We start from the raw sequence: 23889 nt of genomic DNA, 5'->3' as shown, positions 1-23889 counted from the left end.
TTTGAATTTGACAGTAATTGAATCACATAGTCGGCAGCAGCCTGGTAAAGAACACACAGGGCCACTATATAATAATTATCAAAGCCAGAAAATATAGAGGATTTTTAGAAGTTTTTTTCATGGCTAAAGAGACTTTTTGCCTTATGCAAGACCCTGAATCCCTACCGGCTCCATCCTGACCTCTGACCTCTGAGAGAAGGTCTCTCAAGTGAGGGAAAACTAAAATTACACAACTAAAATCAAGTGCTGGTAGGGAGGTAGATTTGTTGAGGTATTTTGACAAAAGACCAAAGAAGAAGTGAACTGACTGGAGTCCTGAATGAGGCAGAAAGATCCGCTTCACCGCTGAGGAACATTCATTCAATGATGCAATGAAGAAATCACTCTGTTATTATTAGAATGTGAATACTCTCTCTAATCATAGTGGGAGAGGTCAAATCACCCTGATTCATGATGCCTAGCACCCATGACTTCATCCTTGTTGATTTGTACATTTTGTACAAGTTTTGTGTCATCAGGAGTGTCAAGGATGATTTGGAGGCAACGCATACCCTTGCAGGAGGAGGTGTGGAAGGTGTGTGTGTGTGTGTGTGTGTGTGTGTTGGGGTGGAGGGGGGGTGACGGGTAGGGTGATATGCAGGCAAATGAGAGAGGGAGAGTTGGAGGGACAGAGTGAGGGAGAGAAGAAGAAAAGACAGAAGGGAAGAGGGAGGGGAAGAGGGAGGGAGAGAGTGAGAGCGAGAGAGAGGGCGTGTCTAGTGACCACGCTCCGGGGATTAGCTATTTAAAGTTCAGTCGCTCCGCGCCACAGGAACCTTTCCGTTTTGCCAATAAGGACGCGTTGGGACTCACAGGACAGCACGCGCACAAACCGGGCTGCGGTCGGAATAAGAGACATAACTGAACTACATAGCGAGGGAAGCGCGAAGAAGATGCAAATGGTGAAGTTTCATTGCAGCTGTCAAGTTATCAAGACGGTGGCTTAGTGTTCTTTTCCCATTGCCTGTTATTTGCCGCTCTTCTTCTGCAAGTTTGTTTCTCCAGGTATGTAATGCCACGTAATTCACCTGAGACTCGATTCAATAGATTTTTTAATAGACTAAAGACTAAATAGGCTACTTGACAAGTAAGCTATAGTCTGTGTTAAGACTGTGTGAGTGTTGTTTGTTTGGCTCGGAGGAGGGGGTGTGTCAGCGGGACGAGGGCTCCTGAGGCTGCGGATCATAAATAAGCCTGTCTGGTATGCTGAGACCTTTTCACTGTTACTGAAAACCATTGTCAAACTTCATTCTACACGCCTGACCAGGCCGCACAGTATGTTATTTGCTAATTGTGCAGTAGAGCATGTTGCAGTATGCAACTGCCATCACCAGGTTTCTGAAGTGCTGAGGATATTTGACAATGTGTAAACTCCAAATGTATAATCTGACACTTTTAAGAAAGTGATGCACGCATACACTTCATGGCAGCTTCAATATCTTGTGCGAGGATGTAAACAAGCAAGTGTTTATTTATTATTTACATTCACAGGAGAGACAGAGAGAGATAGACAGAGAGAAAAACAGACACAGAGAGATGAGGTGATGCGTCTAGTGTAGGCAATAACCGAAAGCCCAGATTAGCCTGTCTGGCACAGCTTTTCATTCAACCTTCCCCCGTGCACGCGCACAGTGGCCTCCAGCGCGCGCACACGTTATCCATTTCCAAGAGGATTGCTATAGCATGCTATAAATGTTCTGTTCAAAACATCCAACTGGTGGTGGACATTTGTTTTTAGGGGGTTGCACATGACAAGTTTTGGCATATAGATAGATAGATAGATAGATAGATAGATAGATAGATAGATAGATAGATAGATAGATAGACAACCTGAAACACTGAAAGCCAATTGGAGGCCACTGGATTCCTATTAATTTAACCAATACAGGGCAAAACATTACTGTAATTGTTGGATCTGTCATATGTCAGAACTCTATAGTAACATTTTAAAAGATTGTTCTCTCACGCACTGTGATGAATATGAATGAAAGAGGATTGTACTATTAATGGACACACACACACACACACACACACACACACACACATACAGAGTGTGTGCGTCACCACCTTGGCAGGACTGTGCAAGGCCCTTGTGTTGGTTGAGAGGCAGCCCCACTTGTCTTCGTGCCACATGCCCCAAGCCCAAGACTGCACTTTTTTTTCACAATGCCCCTGGGGACTGTGAATGGAAAGTGTAATTCAGTGGAAATATGGCACTGCGATGCTGTGGGAGGGGTGTTATCGCGTTACCATAAACAATATCTGTAATGCTGCTTCCTGCAGCTTTGTTTACACGACAGCAGAACAGAGCCTGCTGCTTACTGTACAGGTAGATAAGGAGCTGAATGGGTGCAGAGTGGCTTTGAAAGGTGACCTGTTGAGAGAGAAGTTTGATGAATGTATATAAGGACAGAATGTGTGGTAATCATGCTTGGAAAACACAGACACAAACACGGACTCAGAATGATGCATCTGAGCCCATGAGCTACACTTACTCATGTTTCTCTGGAGTGATTGCGCAATTTTTAGCTCCATCAGCAAACAAAACGAGTAAAACCGCATTATTCTCTCTTGGGGAAAAACTCACAGGGGAAAAAAGTCACACACACACACACACACACTTTCACACCTTTCCTACCCTCATCCTTGTTTTATTATCATATTTTGCCTTCTTCTCTTTCTTCTTCTTCTGCTCTTCTCCCATCTTCTACCCTTAATCCTCCCCCTCCTCTCTGTGGTCAGTGTGGGTACTCTCTCTGTGCTTTTTGAGGTGTGTGTGTGTGTGTGTGTGTGTGTGTGTGTGTGTGTCTCTTTGCCATCTGGGTTGTTTTTCTCCTCCAAGCTCCCAGGCTGCTGTGTGCTGCCAGACCCCCACAGCCAATAATGATCTGGGCCCAAAATTCCACACCACTGACCAGGGACTTGATATTGTGTGTGTGTGTGTGTGTGTGTGTGTGTACTGCATGTGTGCGCATGTGTGTAACTGCTTTTCGCATGCACGTGTTTTTGCGAGACGAAGCAAAAAAAAGCGCATGCTTGATTCTGTGTCAGTTATTAATACACAAAGAATTTATAATCGCTGTGCAAATGAGTTGCAAGGAAAATCGTGGAGGGGAAAACATGGACATTCTGTACTATGCATGACCCAACTAATTTGTTCTCCTTCCTGCCCACTCTGCCCTCTTTCCCTCTCTCTCTCTCTCTCTTGTTATTCACTGCACATACAAAAACAAGCAGGCACGTTTATTTTTCTTTGCTACGCTGTACAAAAAATCCCCAGAAACGACTCAGCTGATCTTTGTTTCTTGCTTTCTGTCTTTCTTCTTCGCCGTGTGTGCTATACTGTGGCTTTTTCTTCTGAAACGGACACATTTAAATTGACCTAACCATAATGGATTCACTGTGTCTGTAAATGGGGTAGGATTTCAGAGCCACACCTGAGTGAAAGAGAGAAGAGGAGAGGAGGAAGAGGGGGGGTGAGAGGCAGAGGTTTAAGACAGAGGGAGAAATAGAGGAGAGAACGGAGAGCGTATATGGAAAAATGTGAATTTGTCAGATAGAAAGAGAGTGAGATAAAGCCAGTGGGATGAAGACGGAGGGAGACAGTAGAGGAGATAAAGAAAGAAAGAGACAATTTTTCACTAAGTGGTACCGGTGTCAAGTTGACACAAGTTTCCCCATTGGCTTCACCAGCTGTGTGTGTGTGTGCGTGTGTGTAGTGTGTGTGTGTGTGTGTGTGTGTGTGTGTAGTGTGTGAGAGCTGTCACGTCTCCATGAAATTGCCTCATCGTGTCCAGTGAGCCGGGGAAATGGCAGCCAGCAGCAAACAGTGACTGATAACTTGGTCAGAGGATGTTTGCTAAATGCTGCACTCCTCCTGCATGTCGCAATCACAATACTGTTTGACATCAGATACTCAAATCATTCCCTCTGTGATTAATTAACAATGGGGCTCAATGCGTTATCACACTCACTTATCACACACACTATACCGGTCTAATTTTGACGAAACCTGGAGGAATGATGCATTTTGTTGCTGTCTTCTGGGATTTAAAAACTTTACGCTGCTGTTTTAAACACGTCTGATTTTAATGAAACTCGGATGGATGATGCATCTTGCTACTGATTGGCTGAAGGAGTGCCTGCATCATTCACAGGGGACGACATGTTTTCACTTGATCCTGGTTTTGCCATTATTGTGAAAAATAGATTATTCATTCTAGGCCTTGAAAAGAAGCAATAATACCATCGAAGAACAACAGCAGCAATAACAAAGCCCAGGTCTCAGTGAGGAAACAGCGGTGTGTGTGTGTGTGTACTGTATGAAACCACACACACCATACTGCCTGTCACACAGTGGTTTATCACCTCGTGTCCTAAAGTGACCTGAGGACTATTTTAGGCTTTTTATGATGGAAGACCTTGTGACAGTGGGGTTTTATAGTGTGGGATACCATTGTTAACCCTGCATCGTTCTATAGTTACAGGCTATTTCTATTGTTTCTGACTGGCTGTATTGATTTCTGTTCATATAAGGTTATACGTACACATACAGATCATTTACAGCAGAAGAATACAAGGTACACTCATTCTGTTTTTACCCCTCAGCACAAATGCAATAGACACTGTAGAGATTCCTCACCTCACTCTGCCCCATTTCACTTGACCTATTTGTTAACCTGATTACACTGAAATAAATACATTTTTTCACTCTAACCAAGTACAGCACAGCGCTGGCATGAGGCCCCAACTTTATCTTTTCATTCAGAAAGCTGCAGACAGAGGGGACAGTCCGTGGGAAAACTATGGGTTTGAGTGACAGGCTGTTTGAATGAACCAGATCCACCAGCACCTGCAGCAGCAGCAGCAGCAGCAGCAAGGATTTAACTGAATACAGGCGCTACATCAAAGACTGATGGGTGTATCTGGGTCTAGATCTAGGATAGGTCAAGGTTGGGTGACGCTTTATTGTCAAACAAGACACGGATTAACAGAATGTGATGCAGCTCCTGTTCGTGCCCTCAAACCAGAAATTCAACCAGCCTGCTTGACTCTGCATGTTGTATGAAACACTGCTATGCAAAAGTAAACAGTAACAGCAACTAGCTGATATAGAAAAGTTCAGAGACAGATAAAGTTTTACAGCAGCAGCATGTTCTTGAAAGGGAAAGAAGTTGATAATAGGTTTAATCACAGTAGTCAGGTGGTGAGATCTGTCTGCTAGGTGCCTTAGTCATAATTTAGCATAGATCGGGTGACCTCTGTGTAATCCGTGTTTGGTTGTGTGCATGCGCAGCCTCAGTGTGTGTGTGTGTGTGTGTGTGTGTGTGTGTGTGTGTGTGTGTGTGTGTGTGTGTGTGTATCAGAAGGGAGCTTATTAATTCCTCTCTCTGCATTAACCCATTGACGTTCACACCAGGATTAGACGATGCAGAGGGCGGTGAGGGAGTTACTGGCTGAACGGTCGGCTGCCGGGCCGCTGTGCCGTTCAGTGATATTGTCGGGTTGGATTAGCCTATCATGTCATTGGCTGACGGGATGGTAATTATCCTGTGACCCTGGGAGGAGACAAGGAGCTGCCAGCAGGCCCAGACACATGTCACTTTGATAAGGCGGGCTTAATGGGAACACACAGGGAGAACACACTGAGCAGTTTAACGAATTTGGATTGTTTGTTTTGAACGCACAAATATTTAAGCAAGCTCATCATTTGAGAAGAATTTGTCATAGTTGAGATTTAGCATGGCTTTACCTCTGTCAGTCTCATTGTGGGCCATTTAAAGAGTATCGTGCACACAGATTACCCATATCTCCATATTTCGATTTGGATCTCCTCACTTATCACTCAGTCTCCCTTTCTCTTCTTCTCTTCCTCTCTCTGCAGACTCATCTGTCATGGGTGTGAAGATGCTCCAGTGTTTCCCTTTCTACAGACGCTGTAAAGAGCGCTGCAAGGGCAGACAGTGCCCCCCAGTGGCAGGTGAGAGACACTACACTCTTTAATTTACTTCAGAAAATCAGGACATAAAACCAGAATCAATCCAAATCAACTACAACTGGATTTATAAAGGAATGAGAAAACACAAGAGCCTGATTAATGGATTTTTTTTATTTCTGTTTGAATTCAAATTGCCTAATTGTGTGGCTGCAGGCAAAGAGAGCAAATGCCTAACATACTCTCCATTCCTTGCCCTCTCTCCCTCCATACTTTTTTACCCCAACCCTCCATCCCTCCACCCTGCAGTGCCCATAGAAGAGATGAAGCCCCGCCTGTGCTCCACGACGTCCTGGGGCAGCGACAGTGAAGGGGCGGGCAGCCTGAGCAGAGGCTCCCAGATCTACTTCTCCACCAAGGCCAGGCTCTCTTTCAGACACCAGCTGGACAGCAACATCAACGCAGTGGACGCCACCTACTGAAGAGGGGCCTTCTGGGGGCTAAACTGGGGGAGCGAGGACCTAGATGGACTCCAGTATTTGAGGATTTAGCAAACACACACATATTCAACCAGTCGCCCATCTGCACTTGGAGCCTGGTGTACAACCTTGGGAGCCTGATAGTTGAACTAATGCATCTGTTGTCATCCTCCTCCCTAGTTTTGGGTTGTTTAGATGCGATCATCATTAGTTGTGTGCAACTACCCAGACTGCATTTTAACCTTGTCGTCTTCCTTGCTGCCCTACAAATAACTCAGTAGCTGATCAGCTTCAAGCAGGGAATGAAAGGGAAAAGGACTGAGACAGACTGTTTTCAATCTCACTGCATTAACATCTCCCTTGAAGTGGTGATGTCAGACTAAACCATAATCCGGCTGAGTTCAGTTGCTCTGACGGACCTGAGGCCGCAGGTGAGAGAGAAGACAAACTGGAGACTTGTTTACAGCGTCATTACCGACAAGTGCATTATTTTTGTTTTTCTTTATGGAGGTTTCGTTTTTTTTCTACTGTCCTTTGTTTCTTTTTCGACCACTTTTATGCAAATATTTGAAAATGGAAGTTACTGATTTGATCACGGCCCATGTGAAACAGTACTGAAAATCTACAAAATTGCAGCAATGATATGCTTAGATGTCAGTGGACAGCAACATGAATGAACTGGACACCTACACAGTGAAACACTACCTAATAGAAAAAGCTTGCTCTTTTATAAAAAGGCAACGTAAGTCACATTGTTACAAACAAAACTGTAGAAGGCCCATGTGAGCAAACACTATGTACAATATTATCAGGCCATTTTAAGGATGTTCAGCAGCAGTTTTTGCCTCTAGTTAGTTCATCTTGGGAAGAGCATTAAGTAAACTGAGCAGCAAAGATACATTTCCCTTAGGTATTTTGTAACTCTTGTTCGGCTTCACCTCACTTTGGCTAACTATTTCTTTCATATTTCTGATTAAACAGTTCTTCTGATTGCATTTGATATTAACTTGTATTTACTTTTTAACAAACCTGTAGATTGATTTCAAGGTTGGACAGGGTTTTGTATATCCGACTCAAATGAACAGATGTCAATGTAAGGACCGATCCCAAATGACTGTGAAAGAACTGGTGGAATTTGAAATTTCAATGTTTATCTTTTGATACAAACCTAATTATCAACTATTAAAATCTACAGTATGTCAAAAGAGCAATGTCTTTACAAACAAAGTAATAACACAAAAATTGTACATTAAAAATGTCTCCCGTGGTTTTATTGTTGGTGGATGTTAAGGTTTTTCAGCACAAAATACATTGTTGAAAACATGGCTCTCTACTGCAAAACATTGTTAGTAATTCACATTATGTCTTCAAATGGTTTTCATCACTTACTGTATCTTAACATTAAGACACAGACAATGCATCTTGTTAATAATATTTATTAAAAAATTAGGTCATTGGTATAAAAAAACAAAGACACAAAAACACAGTCTGTAGTTGATCACTGGTAAGTCTCGTGGGTTGCCTTGGCAACAGAGTCCCAAACCTGTGACCACTGCTGATGAGATCACTGCATGTTCTTGGGTTTGGAGATGACGCCATCCGGATAGCGCTTCTTGAACCGAGCCACAACGTCGGGATCCAAGAGGTGAATGCCATCGAGCTGATTTCCAAGAGTTACCCTGGGAAAACAAAGGAATGGGAAAAATGTTGGGGTACAGAATGAGATAACGTACACAACATATGCAGAACAGTTACCTAGCTTCGAGTTAAAATACATAGACACTCACCAGTTGGGCTGGACATTGTGCGGTCGACCGAACAGCTCGATCTTCCTGGTGCCAGGTGAGAGTCTCTCTATCATGCCGTAGATCTCATCCGGTTTGTGACTGGTGGAGCGGACCTGGGAGAGAGTGTACAGAGAATAAGGAAGAGATGAAACGCCACGGAAGAAAAACTTGTATTGTATTACATGAAGTAACCTTTTCATGCCACAGGAATTATATTACGTAAACATGTCCAGGTATTGAACTATTTACCTCTGCCACAATGACATCGCAGTCCAACCCTCTGTTGAATCCCTGGGGGTTTCCTTTCACACCCACCTGAAGAAAAACACACACACATTAAAATCAACATTTTACATTTTAGGCTTTCATCCAGGCCAACTTACAAAAGAATGAGCCAGTAGGGGCTCAGTATCTTGCTCAAAAACACTTTGACAGGACACATGGCTGCTGCTGGGGTTGAACTTGACACCTTCCACCTATGGGACGGTCTCTCTAACCTCTGAGCAACATCAAATCCAAGTGTGTTCACACACACACACACACAACACAGCAACAACACAGAAACTCCTTAAGGCAAAATTCCTCAAGACTGCAACCAGGCAGGTTCATCCACACATAACTGACAGAGAGAGAGATTCTGAAGATACAATGTATAACACATAAAAGAGGCAGAGACAGGCAACAAGCAACAAGCAACAAGCAAACAAACAGAGGCAGAGAGACGTACCAGACAGTGTTCCTTTCCGTGGTTGAGCCAATGCCCCGTCCGCCCGGTGCGGATGATTCTCTGGAGCTGGTTGGTTTTCACCCAAATGATCTCATCAACACGATCATAGCTGAGAGGAAAAGACAAAAAACAACAAGTAAATGAGAAATCCTTGCACAGCGAAATGAAGAAATAGTATCCAATCAAAATGAGATGAATCTGAGCAAACAAAATAAACTCTGCTATTACAATGGTTGATGTACAGAAGGAAAGAGAGATTTACCCCCAAAGACTGAGACACTCTCTGCCCAGCTCCATCGCTCTGTAAAAAGGAGAGAAGGACAGATGTTGAGCTTGAACAGACAAGGCTTTTGATTACTGGATGTATATCTGAGCAAAAAAATGTCCTCGCTCATTCAATTAATGTAAGAATGATTGTAGACTAAATATATATAGAAATAATATGAATGAGATATAACTTATTCTTTATATGACTCAAAATGGACTAATGCAACATGGTATAGCCTACAACTCTCTCCTATTTACCGAACCCCAAAACGCTTTCAAAAGTATACCTGAACATACATATACATACAACATTAAGCCCCTTTATTTGATGGCTTGAGGTTCTTTGACATACAGTTTATATATTGTAACCGGTAAACTAGTTGTCACAGTTTTCATGTCAGGCATTTAGTTGATGCTCTTATCCACAGCAAATTACCTTGAGTGACCAGGTAAGAGTTAGTGTTTTGCTCAAGGACAGAGTAGGACACAAAGCGGTTGATGGACACACTGGCTGTTGACAGATTCAAACCTTGAACCATCAAAACATTCACAGATTAGTGTGAACAGCCGTTCACACTAATCGAATTCACCACAGAAATCACAAAAGTGACCGAAGACACACTTTAGTGCAAAATAGCCTGGGTCAACATCTGATAATTCTATGGAAAACAAACCACTACTATACTGCTGTGATATAACATCAAACTCTATGGACCAAACTGTATTCTCGAAACAGCTTGGACTGTTCTAGTTACCTGCCGGTGACCCAGAGGAAGAGGAAGCCGTCGTCCTGGAGGATGGGGATGTTGAGTTTCCTCATCTCGTCGTCAGTCAGCGTGCCGTAGGGCAGCTCCATGTGGATGTCCCAGGGCGGGTCGGCCATCACCACCGCAAACTTCCCCAGGATGGACACGTCCAAGTAGCGGATGTCGCAGCAGATCCACTGGAAATGAAAATACAACCATGGTGAATTCTACAAACCAAAATAATGAATACGTTAAAAAGCTAAGCAAAGAAACAAATTTGCATACAAGTATGACATATATTGTTGTCCCTATAGAGGTTGATAAAGGTCACAGATTACTTAATGCCCCTTTCAGATTTCCTTTGAATAGATGTTCAAATTCAGCTGTCTCCTCTCTCGATTCTGCCCGACCTCCTTTCTCCACCTCCCCCCTCTCCCTCACCTGTGAGGGGAACAGCTTGCCCACGTTGCTGTCTGCGTCTCCCTGATGCAGGCCGAGCTCTGCGGCCCCGGCCTGAGGCCCCAGCAGGCCCCCCTCAGCCTCCGGCGGGCTGTCGATCTCATAGTGGACGTATTTACAGGTGTCCATGTGGAAACACGTGTTGAGGAAGGAGCAGTCGCCGAGGCTCTCGTCTGTGTGCTTGTTGATGATGCGCCTGAGTGAGAAAAAAGACATGATAATAAAGAACAACCTCACATAATGCAACTGTTTCTATAATGTGATATAACACGTACTAACAACTCCAGACCAGTTTCAGCAAATATGAACAAAACAAAACTTTGCAAATCTGCAGCATCTAAGACTAAATTGTGTCATCAAAATATGACCAGTGATGCATGAGATATCCCATTTGAGTTTAAAATACTGACCTGTAATTACAGTGCCCCCTTTAGGCCAATTAGTGTATTTTTTTAAAGGCTGGAGCAAAGTGTGAAAATGCATAATCTCTCCAAATGTAGTCAAAATCAGACTTGACCTGTGATATCAGGTTTTTTATCTTGGGGGGAGAAGAACACAGACACAGAGAAGCTAGGAGGATCAGAGAAACCAAGGCACCCAACTTGAAGTGAAAAGAATTAAAATGCCTTTGTTGCTTTAGCAAGTTCTATATACAGAATATGAGTAAAAACTGCATTTTAATTCTTTTCACTTCAAGTTGAGTTCCTTGGTTTCTCGTATCCTCCTAGCTAATATATATACCCTCTGCCAAAGAGCACCTTCTTGTTTGGTACAGTTGATAGCTTCAAAGAGCTCTCCAGTCCTATCGTCCTCTACAAACACAGAGAACTTCAAACTTCAAAGAGTAGACTGAGGAACACTGACCGGAAGTGTAGCTTGGTGCAGGGCTGAGGTGTGTCCCCGGAGCGCACACACTCCTCTTTGGTCCCATGGTCGCAGAACTCTTGGACTTGAGCCCGGCCGCGAGAGCGGAACTTTTCCACTATGGATTGCTCCTTGGCCGTGCTCGTGTTCAGCAGCTCCAGGATCTCTCTGCTCACCTGCACACAACAACATCCACACCCACACCACCATGTATCAGTTATCACACCCTGATGCTGCAGGCTGCTCCTGCTTCAGAAGGTTGGAAACTGAACAGGTCACAATATTTTTGGGTGCATAAGAAATAGGGATGGGACTGTATATACTGAAATTCAATATATATCATATTTTTAAATTGCAGTTTAAATTCTAGCAATGCCAATGCATTTGCTACAAAGATTTGTGTCTCAGAAATAAACATAATTCTGCACAGTCAGACTTTGTTGTCATTTATTTATTACAATGCATTGTGCTGGTATCGAATCATGAACACCATATTTCCTATCATATTGTGAGATAAGCATATCATCCCATCCCTAATAAGAGATAGAAGGACTACAGAGTGAAAGGTCAATTTCCTCGTCCTTTCCCCTCCCTCCTCCTGTACCTTCTTGCTCTGCTGCTCCTTGGTGGACTGCTGGTTCAGGAGGCTCTCGATCTCCATGTCCAGATGAGACGACTGGCCCTTATTGGTCCTGCCCTTCTTATCTGCCCCGCCCCCTGACGCCCCGGCCTTCCAGTCAGACGGCCCAGCCAGCTGCGACGTAGTAGCCGGTGCCAGAGAGATGGAGGAAGTGTGCGGAGGAGACGGAGGGCTCTGAAGGGACGGAGAGGAGCCCGGTGCTCTTTTGTTGTGGCTTTGGTCTTCTGCTTTCCTCTTGACTCCGCTCCTCTGGGCTCCAGCCCCGGTCCCGATCATAGCCCAGAGTTTTGTGTGGTCCACTGCTATGACGAGCGTGGAGGAGGAAGTTGTAGAGGAGGAGGCCATGGTGGGCTGCCGGACCTCGATTAGCTCCTGAGCGGAGAACTTCAGCAGGAGACTCTGGATGCACCCATGGGTGACGGCTGTTTCAGACTGTGAGCAAGAAGCAAATAAGAAGGGAGGGAGAATTAAAAGAATGGAAAAATAAAGCCGTTGGGACCAGAAATACACACGTATTCTTTGCCGTAAGCAAGATTCATCAGCATCTCTGTGCTTGGATACAAAGACATGGACTCACACTGTTGAGTTCGTCTGTGATGGCAAGAGAGTCCGTCGGCATTGGGAGACTCAGATCTGACAGATATCCCAGCAGCCTCTTCTCCAGTTCGGGGTCTGGTGGTTTTTCCGTCTCCTCCTGAGAGGAGGACTGGACCGATGGAGCTGGACTGTCACTCCTGGCTGTGGCTCCTTCTGTGCTGCCTCCCACTTCTGACAGAGAGGGGACACCAGAGGTAAGAGAAACTTGTGAATGGTGTAAAGAAAACAGCTGTTTATGTGAGACACTGAGAGAGAGAAAGTGTCTGATACGAATGGTTTACAAATCACAACAACAGCAGTACATTTATCCCCATACTGAAGTTATTCCGTTTTTTACACATCTTCATAATGGAGATTTGGCAATATAGGCAACATCAAAACACAGATGCAATGATTAGGCTGGTCAAGAATGATTTGTTTTGATTATAGCTTCCACTTTCCACACTGTTGTTATCACAGCACAGGCAGTTATGCAATCCTCCAACTAATCATAATCTTCTCCTATGAGCTTCCTTGGGATTAAACCTTATCAAACGGGTATCTCATCTGTATCTTATCAAATGTAGTTACGTATCTAGGGGTCCAGTCTTTGACCCGCCGTCTGTGTTAACGTACCCGCGGCTAGTTGCGAAGGGTCTTTCCGTCGCCGCTGCAGTCTCTCCCGCAGCGAGTCCAGCTGCTTCTTGTGCGCCTGGATGTTGCTCCATGTGTCCGACATGTCGAGCTGGATTCAACATCCACACAGACACCAAAACAAGTCGTACCGGGCGGTAGTTGGGCAAAAGTTGAGCACAGTCCGCCCTGCGCGAAACAATGGACATACGGTGCACGGCCAAAGAGTGTCGGTCGGACCAGCATCTTGAATTAAGCGTTCCGGCTGACTGGTGGTGTAAATCAATGACCCTGATGTTAATTTATCAGTATTAGTTAATGGATCGTAATTATATCAGTCTATATTAAAAGCTGTATTTTTTAGAGACTAACACATTCCGCGATAAAAGTCTCTCCATAACGTAATTGAACCGTTATTCAAGAATGTCAGGCGGAAATATTTTGGGGACGGACTGCTCGAACTTCCGTTCACAGGACCATCACTGAAATTAAAAGTCTGTTTCCTCTGTATTAAAATTATCGCCGTTGCAGTGAGGTTCTTTGTTGAAAGAAATTACTGTTTTTCTCAGCAGATAGAGAGTCATATCAGAGTCTTAAATTTAATAATAATTTAATAACTCGGTCCAGTTTGCTCCTCTCCAGCGGCTGTTGCTGGTACTCTCTTCCCGTGCTGCCGTTGCTCCTCTAACGTAAAGCACGGGAAAGATGGCGGAAGTCGGGAAGAATGGGGAGCCTGCGAAAGACAAAGATGAACTGCAAATTTTAAAGGTATTTCTTCCCGATAATATCACGAATATCTAAACTATTTGAGTGCTTCGAGCCTCAGTGTTTTGTTGGCATCTCCTGAAGTCAGTGTCACGTATTGCCTCTTAGTTTGCTTGCTTTGCTTGCTAGCCATCTCCAAAACGAGTCGTTACTATAACAACTGGCAGCAGTTGTCATATTAATCGACCATGTTTGATTATGCCTCTATTTCTTCCGAGGTGCAGAACAAATGTGGATATATGCTACATATATCTTGTTTTGTGTGTAGAATGACCTCGTTTCTTTCATTTGGCTGCATTAAGCTGCCTGTTGAAGGGCTTTTAATATGCATGCTTTGCTTGTATCCATCCACTTCTTGCTGAGTCACCTCAATATCAATTTGCCTTTAGGCTTAATGCACCATGCATGGGCACATGGCTGCCCTAGTTTTACACCGCCTCAGTATTTGCATGGCAGGAAGATTTAGCTAGATGGGAGATGGAGATGTAGCTGTAGCCAAGCCCCACCTGCCCTGTAATCTATTTTTGACTCTGTGTGCCACTTTTGTCGTTAACAATACACAATATATCTTGCTCTCTTCTTGCCCCCCCCCCAATGCAGGAGCTTGTGGACGAACTGTATAATTTCAGAGACAGTTATTTTGAGACTCACAGTGTGGAGGATGCTGGGAGGAAACAGAGCGACGTTGCACAGGAGATGGAAAAGACGATGCAGAAGCTAGAGGAGAAGGAAGGTGTGTGTTGGGGGAGGGGAGAAGACTAGAAGTGGAGTGTGTGAATTTATAGGCATTTTCACAATAGCGCTGCACTCTTTTCAACATGTGCGTGATTTATATGGCCAGTTTGCAACATACCAATCACACCCAGAATACCAGATAAATCCCTCTATGTGTTTACCCATCTCCCGCAGAGCGCTTTAAACACAAAGCAGAGTTCCTGCTGCAGAAGGGCAGGTGTCTGAACATAGCTCCAGGGTTTAGTGCCACAGCAGAGGAGTGCCTCTCCCGGGCCGTGAAGCTGGAGCCTGGCCTGGTTGAGGGCTGGAACACCTTGGGGGAGCAGTACTGGAAAAAAGGAGACCTGATGGCTGCCAAGAACTGCTTTACCGGAGCCTTGCAGCAGGTGCGTTATGGTTTTTCAGTCAGTGAAGCTGTCTGCCTGACACACGCTTTATTCCTATTTAGTCCTCTCAGCTTTCCACAGAAATCATCCGAGCATCACCTGTCAAAAATTTACAGTTACAAATTAGGTGTTCTGCAATGTTGTGCTTCCATAAAAAAAGGGTACAATGCAGTTATTCTGAAATGCAGACTTGAATGATAATTGTTTATTTAGTCATCTTAGGTTATGTATTTAATTTGATGGATTTGATGGAAGTTCAATCTGTTATTTTTTATCGCAATAAGGTAATACAGGCAGCAGGTGAAATTAAACAAGCAATATGTACACATAACCACATTTTTACCTAATTAATAAAGTATTAATAAAATAAATCAAGCAATAATGAACATTTTACCATTGGAATGCAGATTTAAAAATTTAAAAACATAGAATATAAGATGCCAAAAAAATAAATGTGTTTAAAACTGCACTATTTTGATTTGGTGGGCTTTGGGTCTTGTATCCCTTTGGTGGCTTGAACTCAGGCTGGAGGCGAGTAAAAAGCTCAGCTGGCTTTTAGTGACATCTAGATAGAAAATTGCAAATCCATGAGTTTATATGGCACATCCCATTTTCAGCGACAAAATTCATCAATCAAGAATTGCTTTCAAACTGCTTTTCCTTATTTCTTTTTTTCATTTCCTCTCTCTCTGCCACATTTCACTTACCAACTAATCTATCCTTGGTCTCTATCTGTCTCCCTATTCTGTAGAGTAAGAACAAAGTGTCCCTGCGCAACCTATCCATGGTGCTGAGGCAGCTGCCACCAGAGGAAAGCGATAAGCAGGGCAAGCGGGTGCTGGAGAGCGTGGACATGGCCCGGCAAGCTGTGCAGCTGGACGTCACGGACGGGACCTCCTGGTGTGAGTAGGGAGTCAAGGAAACAAAGGGATATAAGACGTTAGTGTGGTGGGGAGCTGGAGAGAGCTCGTTTTGCTTTTTTGCAATGAAGGAGCTCTTGTCTTACACAGACCTAGGGTTAGAGAGTCATTTCAATACAGATTATGTGCTGAGATGGTGTCATTGTACAAAACAAGACATGGAGATTATATCATCTAATCAATTATGTATTGTTTTTGTTTTTTACAGACATCCTGGGTAATGCCTATGTGTCTCTGTTTTTCACCTGTGGACAGAATCCACAGATGTCCCAACAAGCTCTAAGTGCCTATGCACAGTCTGTAAGTACACACACACACACATACACACATACAGCACACACAGACTTGAACAGTGGACACGTTTGCACAGTTAAAATCAGTCAGTGCCAATAGTACAATATTATACTCCTTTGTTCCCCTTTTGTAGGAGAAAGTGGACAGGACTGCCTCCTGTTACCCGGAGCTGCATTTCAACCGATCCACTCTGTTCCAGTACGAGGAGATGTTTGGGTCGGCGCTCGGCGGCTACAGCCGAGCCGCGGCGCTCGACCCCGGGTGGGAGGAGCCTCCGGAGAGAGAGAAACAGCTGCTGGAGTACCTGGGGAAAGTCACAGAACTCATACAGAACAAGGTAGGAGGAGAGCACAGTGACTCATCCCCACAGTGTTAAGGGGCAGCAGGGTGGACTAGTGCTGCAGTGATACAGTTTCCATTCTGGGATCCAAAAATTTTATGTTATCTTAAAGCTGCTGTAGGTAAATTTGGGAGGAAAGATCTAGGAAAATATCTAGAAATTCAAACTAACACAGGGAATGACAAGCCTCCCACTCCTAGTGAGTGACAGGAAGAGTGATTGACAGGATGGAGTCACGCCTTCTGCCTCAGGAATTGGGCTATCGCTGTTTCTGAGATTCTGACATTATCCTGCTCATCTGTGGCCACCAAATGTGGCAATTTATTTGTATTACTTATAAATAAATGTTAATCCATAAAAGTTACCTAAGGCAGCTTTAAATATACTGTTTGAAAAGGGTGATATTTACAAATAAAAGTAATTTGTCTGTTTCATGCTAAGGCATTATCGTGCCAATTTACAGACTAATTACAAATTAGCACAACAATATTGGCTCATTTGAATTTAATTGGATATTTCAAGGGCTGTCCTGACAAAACAACTGCAGCTACATTAGTGTGGACTGTAGAGCATGTGGACCACTGATAATTGGAGATTTCACTTTCCACCAGAAGGTGGCAGCAAAGTCCAGTTCTCGTCCTTGTCGCTCCCCTCACTTTTGTCTGTCCGTGTCTCCAGGGGAAGGTGAAGGCACGTCGGTTACGGACGATGCTCTCGAACCTCAACACGTCGGCCTTGGGTCCCTGCGCCTCTCCTCAGTTCCGCTCGCCTACGGGCCGTGTGGGGAGTCTGGAGCCTCGAACCCTGTCCTCTCTCACACACGGCTGCAACACTGGGGTGGCCGCCCTGGGCAAGGTGGTGTTCAGCCTGGCTTCTGAGGGCCGCATGGCCTTGTAAGTACAGCTTATTTAATCAGTAATAGTCTTTTTAGTCACATGCAGACTTTGCTTCAGTCTTGACAATGGAGAAAGTTGTTCCTGTTCTTCTTAATGAAAAGTTCAGTGGTGTTATAAAATCTCTGTACTGACAATCTTGTGCTCATGTCATAATGGTAGACTGTTAAGTTATATGTTTCTTCTCTCCTTCCGCCAGTACGTTCGGCATGGTGGACAGTGAGGAGACGTGCATAGTGGTGATGGTGTACAACACAGCAGACAGCTGGGGCGTCCTGATAGGAGACACTGTAGTCATTCCTGAACCTCAGGTCAAACGACAAAGCATAGCACATAATGATCAGGTCAGTGTCTATTTAAAAACATCTTTTAGACGTACATCAGATGCATATAGGATATTCCATGCCTGTGTTTGCACAAAATAGACACAAATTAAAGGGATATTTTGACAAATTCACTTTTAGCCTGTCTTCTTTCATGAAGACTTCTGGCACTTGTCATTTACATTTTCTATTTTAGGCATTTAGTTGACGTTCTAATCCAGAGTGACTTAAAATAACCACTATTGGGTTCAGTGTCTTGCTCAAGGACACATGGCTGTTGATGGACACATTGGCCGTTGTGGGGATCAAACTTGTGACCTACTGGTTACAGAACAGTCTCACAATGTCACAACATGGGGAAAAAGTTTCTACTATACTATATTAGTCACAGTGAAATGAAATTTTTTTTTTTTTTTGCCTTGTTCGCTCATTTTCCATGCAATAATATACACCTATTTAACAATATATGCCAAAAAATTTACAAAATGTTAAACGCTATCCCATCAGTTTACACTCTCAGCTACTTTTGAGTGTTCCCTCCCAACAGTATGCCCCGCCCCCTTACGGAAGCAAGATGCTATCAAAATTCCATTTGATTCTAACTTTAACCTTCCCCCAACTGCATCCTGTTACAATTTTTATTAGTCAGCCGAAGTTCCAGCGCAGAGCAGAAACAATTTCCCCATTACTGACAAGTGCCTTGTGAAGAAATATGTCTAAAATTCGAATTGTCGAGGCCATTGAGGTCTAGTTCAGAATCTATTGGCAGCCTCTCTCAGTCCGTCTGATTGTCTGACTTGTGTTTCCTCTCTCCGGCAGTCTTTTGACTTCAGGAGTATACGAGTGGACTCCCCTCTGCTCCTCATTGTCAACGGCAAGAGACAAAACATCCAGAGTCAGATCGCTGCTTCGGTCAGCTACAAGTCCCAGAGTGAATGAGCGGAGCAAGAAATGAGAGGACAGAGAATTTGGGGCTGGGATTCGGAAGGGGGACTTTGGGAGTCTTGGGGTCTGAAAACCAATGGGAGTGTGAAGATCCCAAAGTGTGTGCCTGTTTTTTTTTTGTGTGAGTCTTGTAAATAGAAGTCACCTGTTATGTTGTTTTTAGAGAAACAAGTTTGTTTATATTTATAAATATTTCCCTTTTTGTATTCTGTTGTTGTGGGAGGGAGATGGCGATCTTTTGTAAGTGAATGACAGAACCGTGACTGTGATGACAATGTTGTGTCAAACTATGAGTTCATTATAATCTAAAAAAATCCTCTTATGCCTTGAGCGTATTCATTGGATGTTGTTCTCAAAGAGGGGTCGGAGGACCACCAGGGGGCCTTGAGGAAGTCCCAGGGAGTCCCCAGCAAAATGAGGAATAGTTTAATGTCACTATTATGTCATCCACTAAATAATCAGCGTAATGGGAGCATGTGTAAGAATGACTGTTTTGATCAGAGGTTTCATTCATTCTCAGTTGCTGAGTGTGAAAACAGAGTGATATACAGTATATGGATACTGTAATTACAGTATATGGGTCACTGCTGTGCTGGTGTGATTGCATTATATCATCCAGTGTATTAACGCAGTGGTTCCCAAACTGAGGTTTGGGGACATGGATGACTATTTTGATCGTAGGTTTCACTACCTTATCTTTACCTCCGCCAAGGATGTTGTGTATTCGGTGCCGTTTGTTTGTTTGTTTGTTTGTTTGTTTGTCTGATTCTCAGCAGGATTACAGAAAAACTACTGGCCCGATTTTCATGAAACTTCGTGGAAGGGTGTAGCATGGGCCAAGGAAGAACCCATTACATTTTGGAGCGGATCCGGATCCAACTCACGAACAAACCTCACGAACAAGCAATTGGCCTTGGCGGAGATCTGCGCTCTCCGAGTGCCCTTCTAGTTCTGGGTGTAACTCGTTAAATGGTTTAACAAAATTGCACAAAAGATGCCCATTCTTATCGTCTGGGTTGGCCAATTTAACAACGTAACACATAACCCAGATCGCTGAAAATCAAACAAATCAACCTTTCACTGCTCTGTGCAACAGCCCAGATTGCATTTCTTACACTGTACTGTATGTGCATGACAAGCCAACTACTTTTATCCGTTAAGTCAAATGTTTGTAATTTTAACTCACTCAGTAAGTTTAATGCAAATCTGCATTTCTGAGTAGATGAGTTCAGGTGGATGGGTGTATCTAATATGACAGTATAAAATGCATCCGATACTTATGTAGTCTTGATATCACAATAACACATCAATAACTTAGTACTGACTACTCTACAAACCAACAACCTTTTGGTGTAATATACATAACCCATAAATAATCAATAAGTTATTGATGTGTTTTGTTATATATTGCAGCCTGGGACAGATTTGTATGTCTGAGAGAGAAAGAGGTCAGAGTAAAACTTTACACATTATTCAAGTTGTGTTGAGTGTTTTTTGTATTGTGAGGGTGAATATTGAGCGTTCTGGACATTGTTTGGCCCAAAAACAACGTGCAATAAATCTTCTTCGCTCTAGTTCACTTCAGTTATTGCTCACACATGAAGATATTGGAAGGAATGACTGAGAGCTTTATTCCCATGTCTCTCATCCTCTTGAATAGGTTATTTATTGAAATCTGTCTATTTTGGACAAGCGAGGAACAGGCGACTATCCAATCTTCTCCATCAAGAACGGAGATCAATATGACATGTACACTGTAATCTATGGATTAAAGTGGGAATTGGCTTTGTATTGTAGTTGAGTAAAAGTGTCATGCTCTGAAGTACTTGTACCTCAAAAGCACACTCGATACCTGAGTGAAAGTACATAGTTGCATTATGCTCTGTATTAGTCCAATATGGAATGTGGATATCACTTATTATTACTGACAAAAACATTTTATTGTTCAAATTTATATAAGAAAAACAAAAGAATCATCCAAAGAGTTTCAACTAAATAACAAAAACAACACAACTCATTGAACCATCAAATACATGAATACGATATATGATAAATTTCATTGTTGTGTGGTGAAAACCTTGTAACTTCAATTTTGGTGATTTTCAGGTTTTAACTTCAACTTGAGAAAGTTCTACGATCCTTAGGCTTACAAAAAGCTTTCAAACCCTATTGGATAAACTGAAAAAAAGCAGTGTTGTCAAGCTAAAAACAAGGCTGTTTTTCTTAGTTCCTGAAAAGTGGACATTTTGGAGCTACAAAGTTTTCACCCAAAAACAGCAATTTGCAGTTAATGTGCGACAGTTAATATCAAATCCTGATAGCCAATGACAGGTCTGCCTGGCTCAGTGCTTCTTGATGAAGGGCCGGCCTCTGTCTCTGGAAGGAGAGCTGAACTGGAAGAAGGTCTTGGCTCCGTCAGGCTCCAGGCAGGAGAAGAATCGTCCGTCCCCCTCGGGGCCCGCGGAAAGGAACTGAGGGCTTCCCTGGGGAGACGCCTGCCGGGCCACCCCTGGGTGATGAAGGATGTCTTTCATTGTTAACAAGTCAAATTCCCTTACATAGACAATCAGCTCATTACTCCTAGTGTTCTTTCTCGATGACCACCTCTTCTTGACAAAATGCCTTCTGTTGTGGCCCTCTTTGTGCCATTTAACATTATTCTTACGATGCTTCCTTCCTCTACTCTCTCTTTGTTGGATCATTAATCACCGTGGGCAGAACCCAACAAGTGATTTTGTAAAAGACGCAGATTCAGTTCTTCAGCATTTCTCTCTCTTCCTCATCTGTACTGAAAGAAAATGATATTTCCTGCAATAAAACAATGTTTCATTTGATATAAAAGTATCATATTTTCATCAGGAGCTGTTAATCTCCAACATCAGTTGTCCTGTAGATCTGCTGTCACCATCAGCATTATTCCCCAGTTCTCAAAATCAATAATTGATGGCAAAATTACTTCTTAAAACGTTTGATCCAGGACACAGAAGTAAACAATAAAGTGTTAGAAGAACAGCTTTTAAATAAGGTTTAAGTCAAGTAAGTCAAATTGTTGCTGTTTATGGAAGAAGACAATTTTCGCCCTTTTATTTACCTTTCATAAACTCCTTTGAGGGTATGTGCACTAAAAAGGTAAACACTCTACTAATGTGAAATATCAATTTAAGGAGTCTCACACAAACTGCATAGTGTCCATCATTTCCGTATCTTTACACCTATAAAGACATCAAATTAAATCCAAAGTGTCCCTCTTCCTCACCCGTGTTGAAGCTGTAATGTCCCGACTGCAGCGGTGCGTCTCTCTCCCCCACACCCACGACCATGTTGCGCAGCCGCAGAGAGTCGTACAGCCCCTGTAGCTTCTGGTACTGCCTGTTCCTCTCCATCAGCCTCTCCGACACCTCGCTGTACTTCCTCTTGTACTCCTCCATCACCTGAGCGGACAGAAGCTAAGGGATTACGAATTTCACAGGCCAGTTTCATTTATTTGCAGCCCAAGTTGTCTTTAGAATCAAAAAGACTTATCGAGCGCAGGTTGGCTGCCTGCCAAAGTGGCTGGTAGACCTGACAGACTTAACAGCTACAACACAAATCTACCAGCATCTGGCTGGTGGCTGGTGTTGAATCCAAGCCCTGGACAACAACACAGTAATATCTCTGTTTTACTGGAAGCAAAACACGTCGTTCACCCCTAAACGTTTTACCTTTCAAGGAACTTTTCCTAGAGACTTGGTGTGTGTCAAGAACCAATACTTTGCAATAGTGGTTTTTCCTGCACTTGCCAGCACCCTAAAACTAGTTTTTTTCAGTAGTGCAGGGGTTTATCAATTTTTCACAGTAATATTTCCCTTTCTACAGTATTTCTGTGTTGTTTCCTAGCTTCTAGTTAGTTTAGAGCAGTGGTCATCAAAGTTCAAGTCAAAGTTCAAGAAAAGTGAAGGATGAGTCATTTTAGCTTTTGTTTTATTCCTTATCTCAACAGACAACCATCATTTTTATGAGTCATTGGCCAAATGCTTATTTATTTGTGGGACATCAGCACAAAACAAGTGTGGGAACTCCTGTTGTATGAGGTGTACTGCTCCTCTTACATTCCTGCTTCATCTAAGCTCAGGAAAAGAGAGTGAGATATAGACAGAAAAACACTACCCCCTCTGCCACTTTACCCTTTAGTCTCTTTGCATAATCTTATCAGTGGCGTAACAAATATGGCAACAGCATTTCCCAGCAGGTCAGAGGGCAAGCTGAAGCTATTGTCACCCAAACTACACCTGTCAAATCCTTTTGGCACTCAAGACAGCGCCTGATAAACAGCTTAGGGGATCATTTCACACATGAGGCCTATGGATTTGCTGTTGAGGTTAAGAGTTGTAGTTTACCTTCTTCAGCGAGGCGATCTCCCCCCTCATGGCGGTGAGCTCCAGCTCTCTGCTCTGGTTCTGCTGGGTCAAAACCTTCTCCATCTGCTTCAGCTGAACCTCGGCCCGTGACAGACTGTACTCCTGATACATACGCTCCTGGTGGGTCTGTACATATAGACATACACATTTGACAGGAGCCGAACGTGGTTTAGATAAAAACACAACCTGACAGACTGAACATGGACACAAACAGACAAACTGCCTCTCTTCTGCTGCCAACTGACCCATATTTCCAGGAGTCTCTCTTATCTTTGACTTAGGTTTAAGTTCTCTTCCATAGGTTTTAATTGGACAGATTTTCTCCAAATGTAAAATATCACTTGGTTTTACAACTCAGTGTTTAAAGATGCATACATACACAATGTTTGACTTACAGACATACAGGCGGATACAGATACAGAGACACACTGATAACCTGATAGCTCCAGAAGGCCAGGGCGCGGGAGCTAATGTCCAGGACTATGTCTGGCCGGAGACCCGCCAGCACCATGGCCTTGTACTCCTCGGAGGGTGCCAACTCTGTCCTCACAATGTCCAGCTTCCCAGACAGCGCAGAAGAGCATGCTGGGCATATGGCTGGGGAACGGCTGAACTCGCCGGACCCGTGCTGGTCACAGAAAGCGTGTGAGCAGGCCGTGACCCAGGCGAAGCCGCTCAACTTGGCCCGACACTTGGGGAAGTTACATAGGAGTGTGTCATCGCAGAGAGACATGGCCAT

The 23889-nt window shown here is 43.6% G+C and overlaps 4 protein-coding genes across 4 annotated transcripts; 2 read left to right on the top strand and 2 right to left on the bottom strand.

The window, feature by feature from the left end:
• The first annotated feature begins 816 nt into the window (after positions 1 to 816).
• LOC139643120 (uncharacterized protein C17orf114) lies at positions 817 to 7720 on the top strand. Its single transcript, XM_071518282.1, has 3 exons — positions 817 to 1044; positions 5924 to 6019; positions 6284 to 7720. The coding sequence occupies exons 2-3, from the start codon at positions 5935 to 5937 to the stop codon at positions 6454 to 6456; spliced, it is 258 nt and encodes an 85-aa protein (XP_071374383.1). The 5' UTR covers positions 817 to 1044; positions 5924 to 5934; the 3' UTR covers positions 6457 to 7720.
• mettl3 (methyltransferase like 3) lies at positions 7718 to 13353 on the bottom strand. Its single transcript, XM_071518281.1, has 11 exons — positions 13156 to 13353; positions 12521 to 12711; positions 11908 to 12375; positions 11304 to 11479; positions 10422 to 10635; positions 9990 to 10177; positions 9230 to 9268; positions 8968 to 9076; positions 8490 to 8555; positions 8241 to 8353; positions 7718 to 8132 (listed from the first exon to the last, which is right to left on the bottom strand). Exons 1-11 carry the CDS (start codon positions 13256 to 13258, stop codon positions 8018 to 8020), a joined length of 1782 nt encoding a protein of 593 aa, XP_071374382.1. The 5' UTR covers positions 13259 to 13353; the 3' UTR covers positions 7718 to 8017.
• Positions 13354 to 13635: 282 nt separating this feature from the next.
• Positions 13636 to 20297, top strand: ttc5 (tetratricopeptide repeat domain 5). The gene is made up of 9 exons (XM_071518305.1): positions 13636 to 13920; positions 14518 to 14650; positions 14827 to 15038; positions 15790 to 15940; positions 16167 to 16258; positions 16386 to 16589; positions 17271 to 17485; positions 17685 to 17829; positions 18628 to 20297. The coding sequence occupies exons 1-9, from the start codon at positions 13858 to 13860 to the stop codon at positions 18745 to 18747; spliced, it is 1335 nt and encodes a 444-aa protein (XP_071374406.1). The 5' UTR covers positions 13636 to 13857; the 3' UTR covers positions 18748 to 20297.
• A 798-nt stretch (positions 20298 to 21095) lies between these two features.
• On the bottom strand, positions 21096 to 23889 carry LOC139643144 (E3 ubiquitin-protein ligase CCNB1IP1). The gene is made up of 4 exons (XM_071518314.1): positions 23587 to 23889; positions 23130 to 23276; positions 22010 to 22184; positions 21096 to 21262 (listed from the first exon to the last, which is right to left on the bottom strand). The coding sequence occupies exons 1-4, from the start codon at positions 23887 to 23889 to the stop codon at positions 21096 to 21098; spliced, it is 792 nt and encodes a 263-aa protein (XP_071374415.1).

Source organism: Centroberyx affinis, unplaced genomic scaffold (assembly GCF_046629955.1).
Source record: "Centroberyx affinis isolate AG114_WGS23_722 - 3 ecotype Tasmania unplaced genomic scaffold, CSIRO-AGI_Caff_v1 ptg000562l_1, whole genome shotgun sequence".
Lineage (NCBI taxonomy): Eukaryota > Metazoa > Chordata > Actinopteri > Beryciformes > Berycidae > Centroberyx > Centroberyx affinis.
The sequence above is the reverse complement of the archived record's forward strand: the minus strand, read 5'-3'. Positions and strand labels throughout refer to the sequence as shown.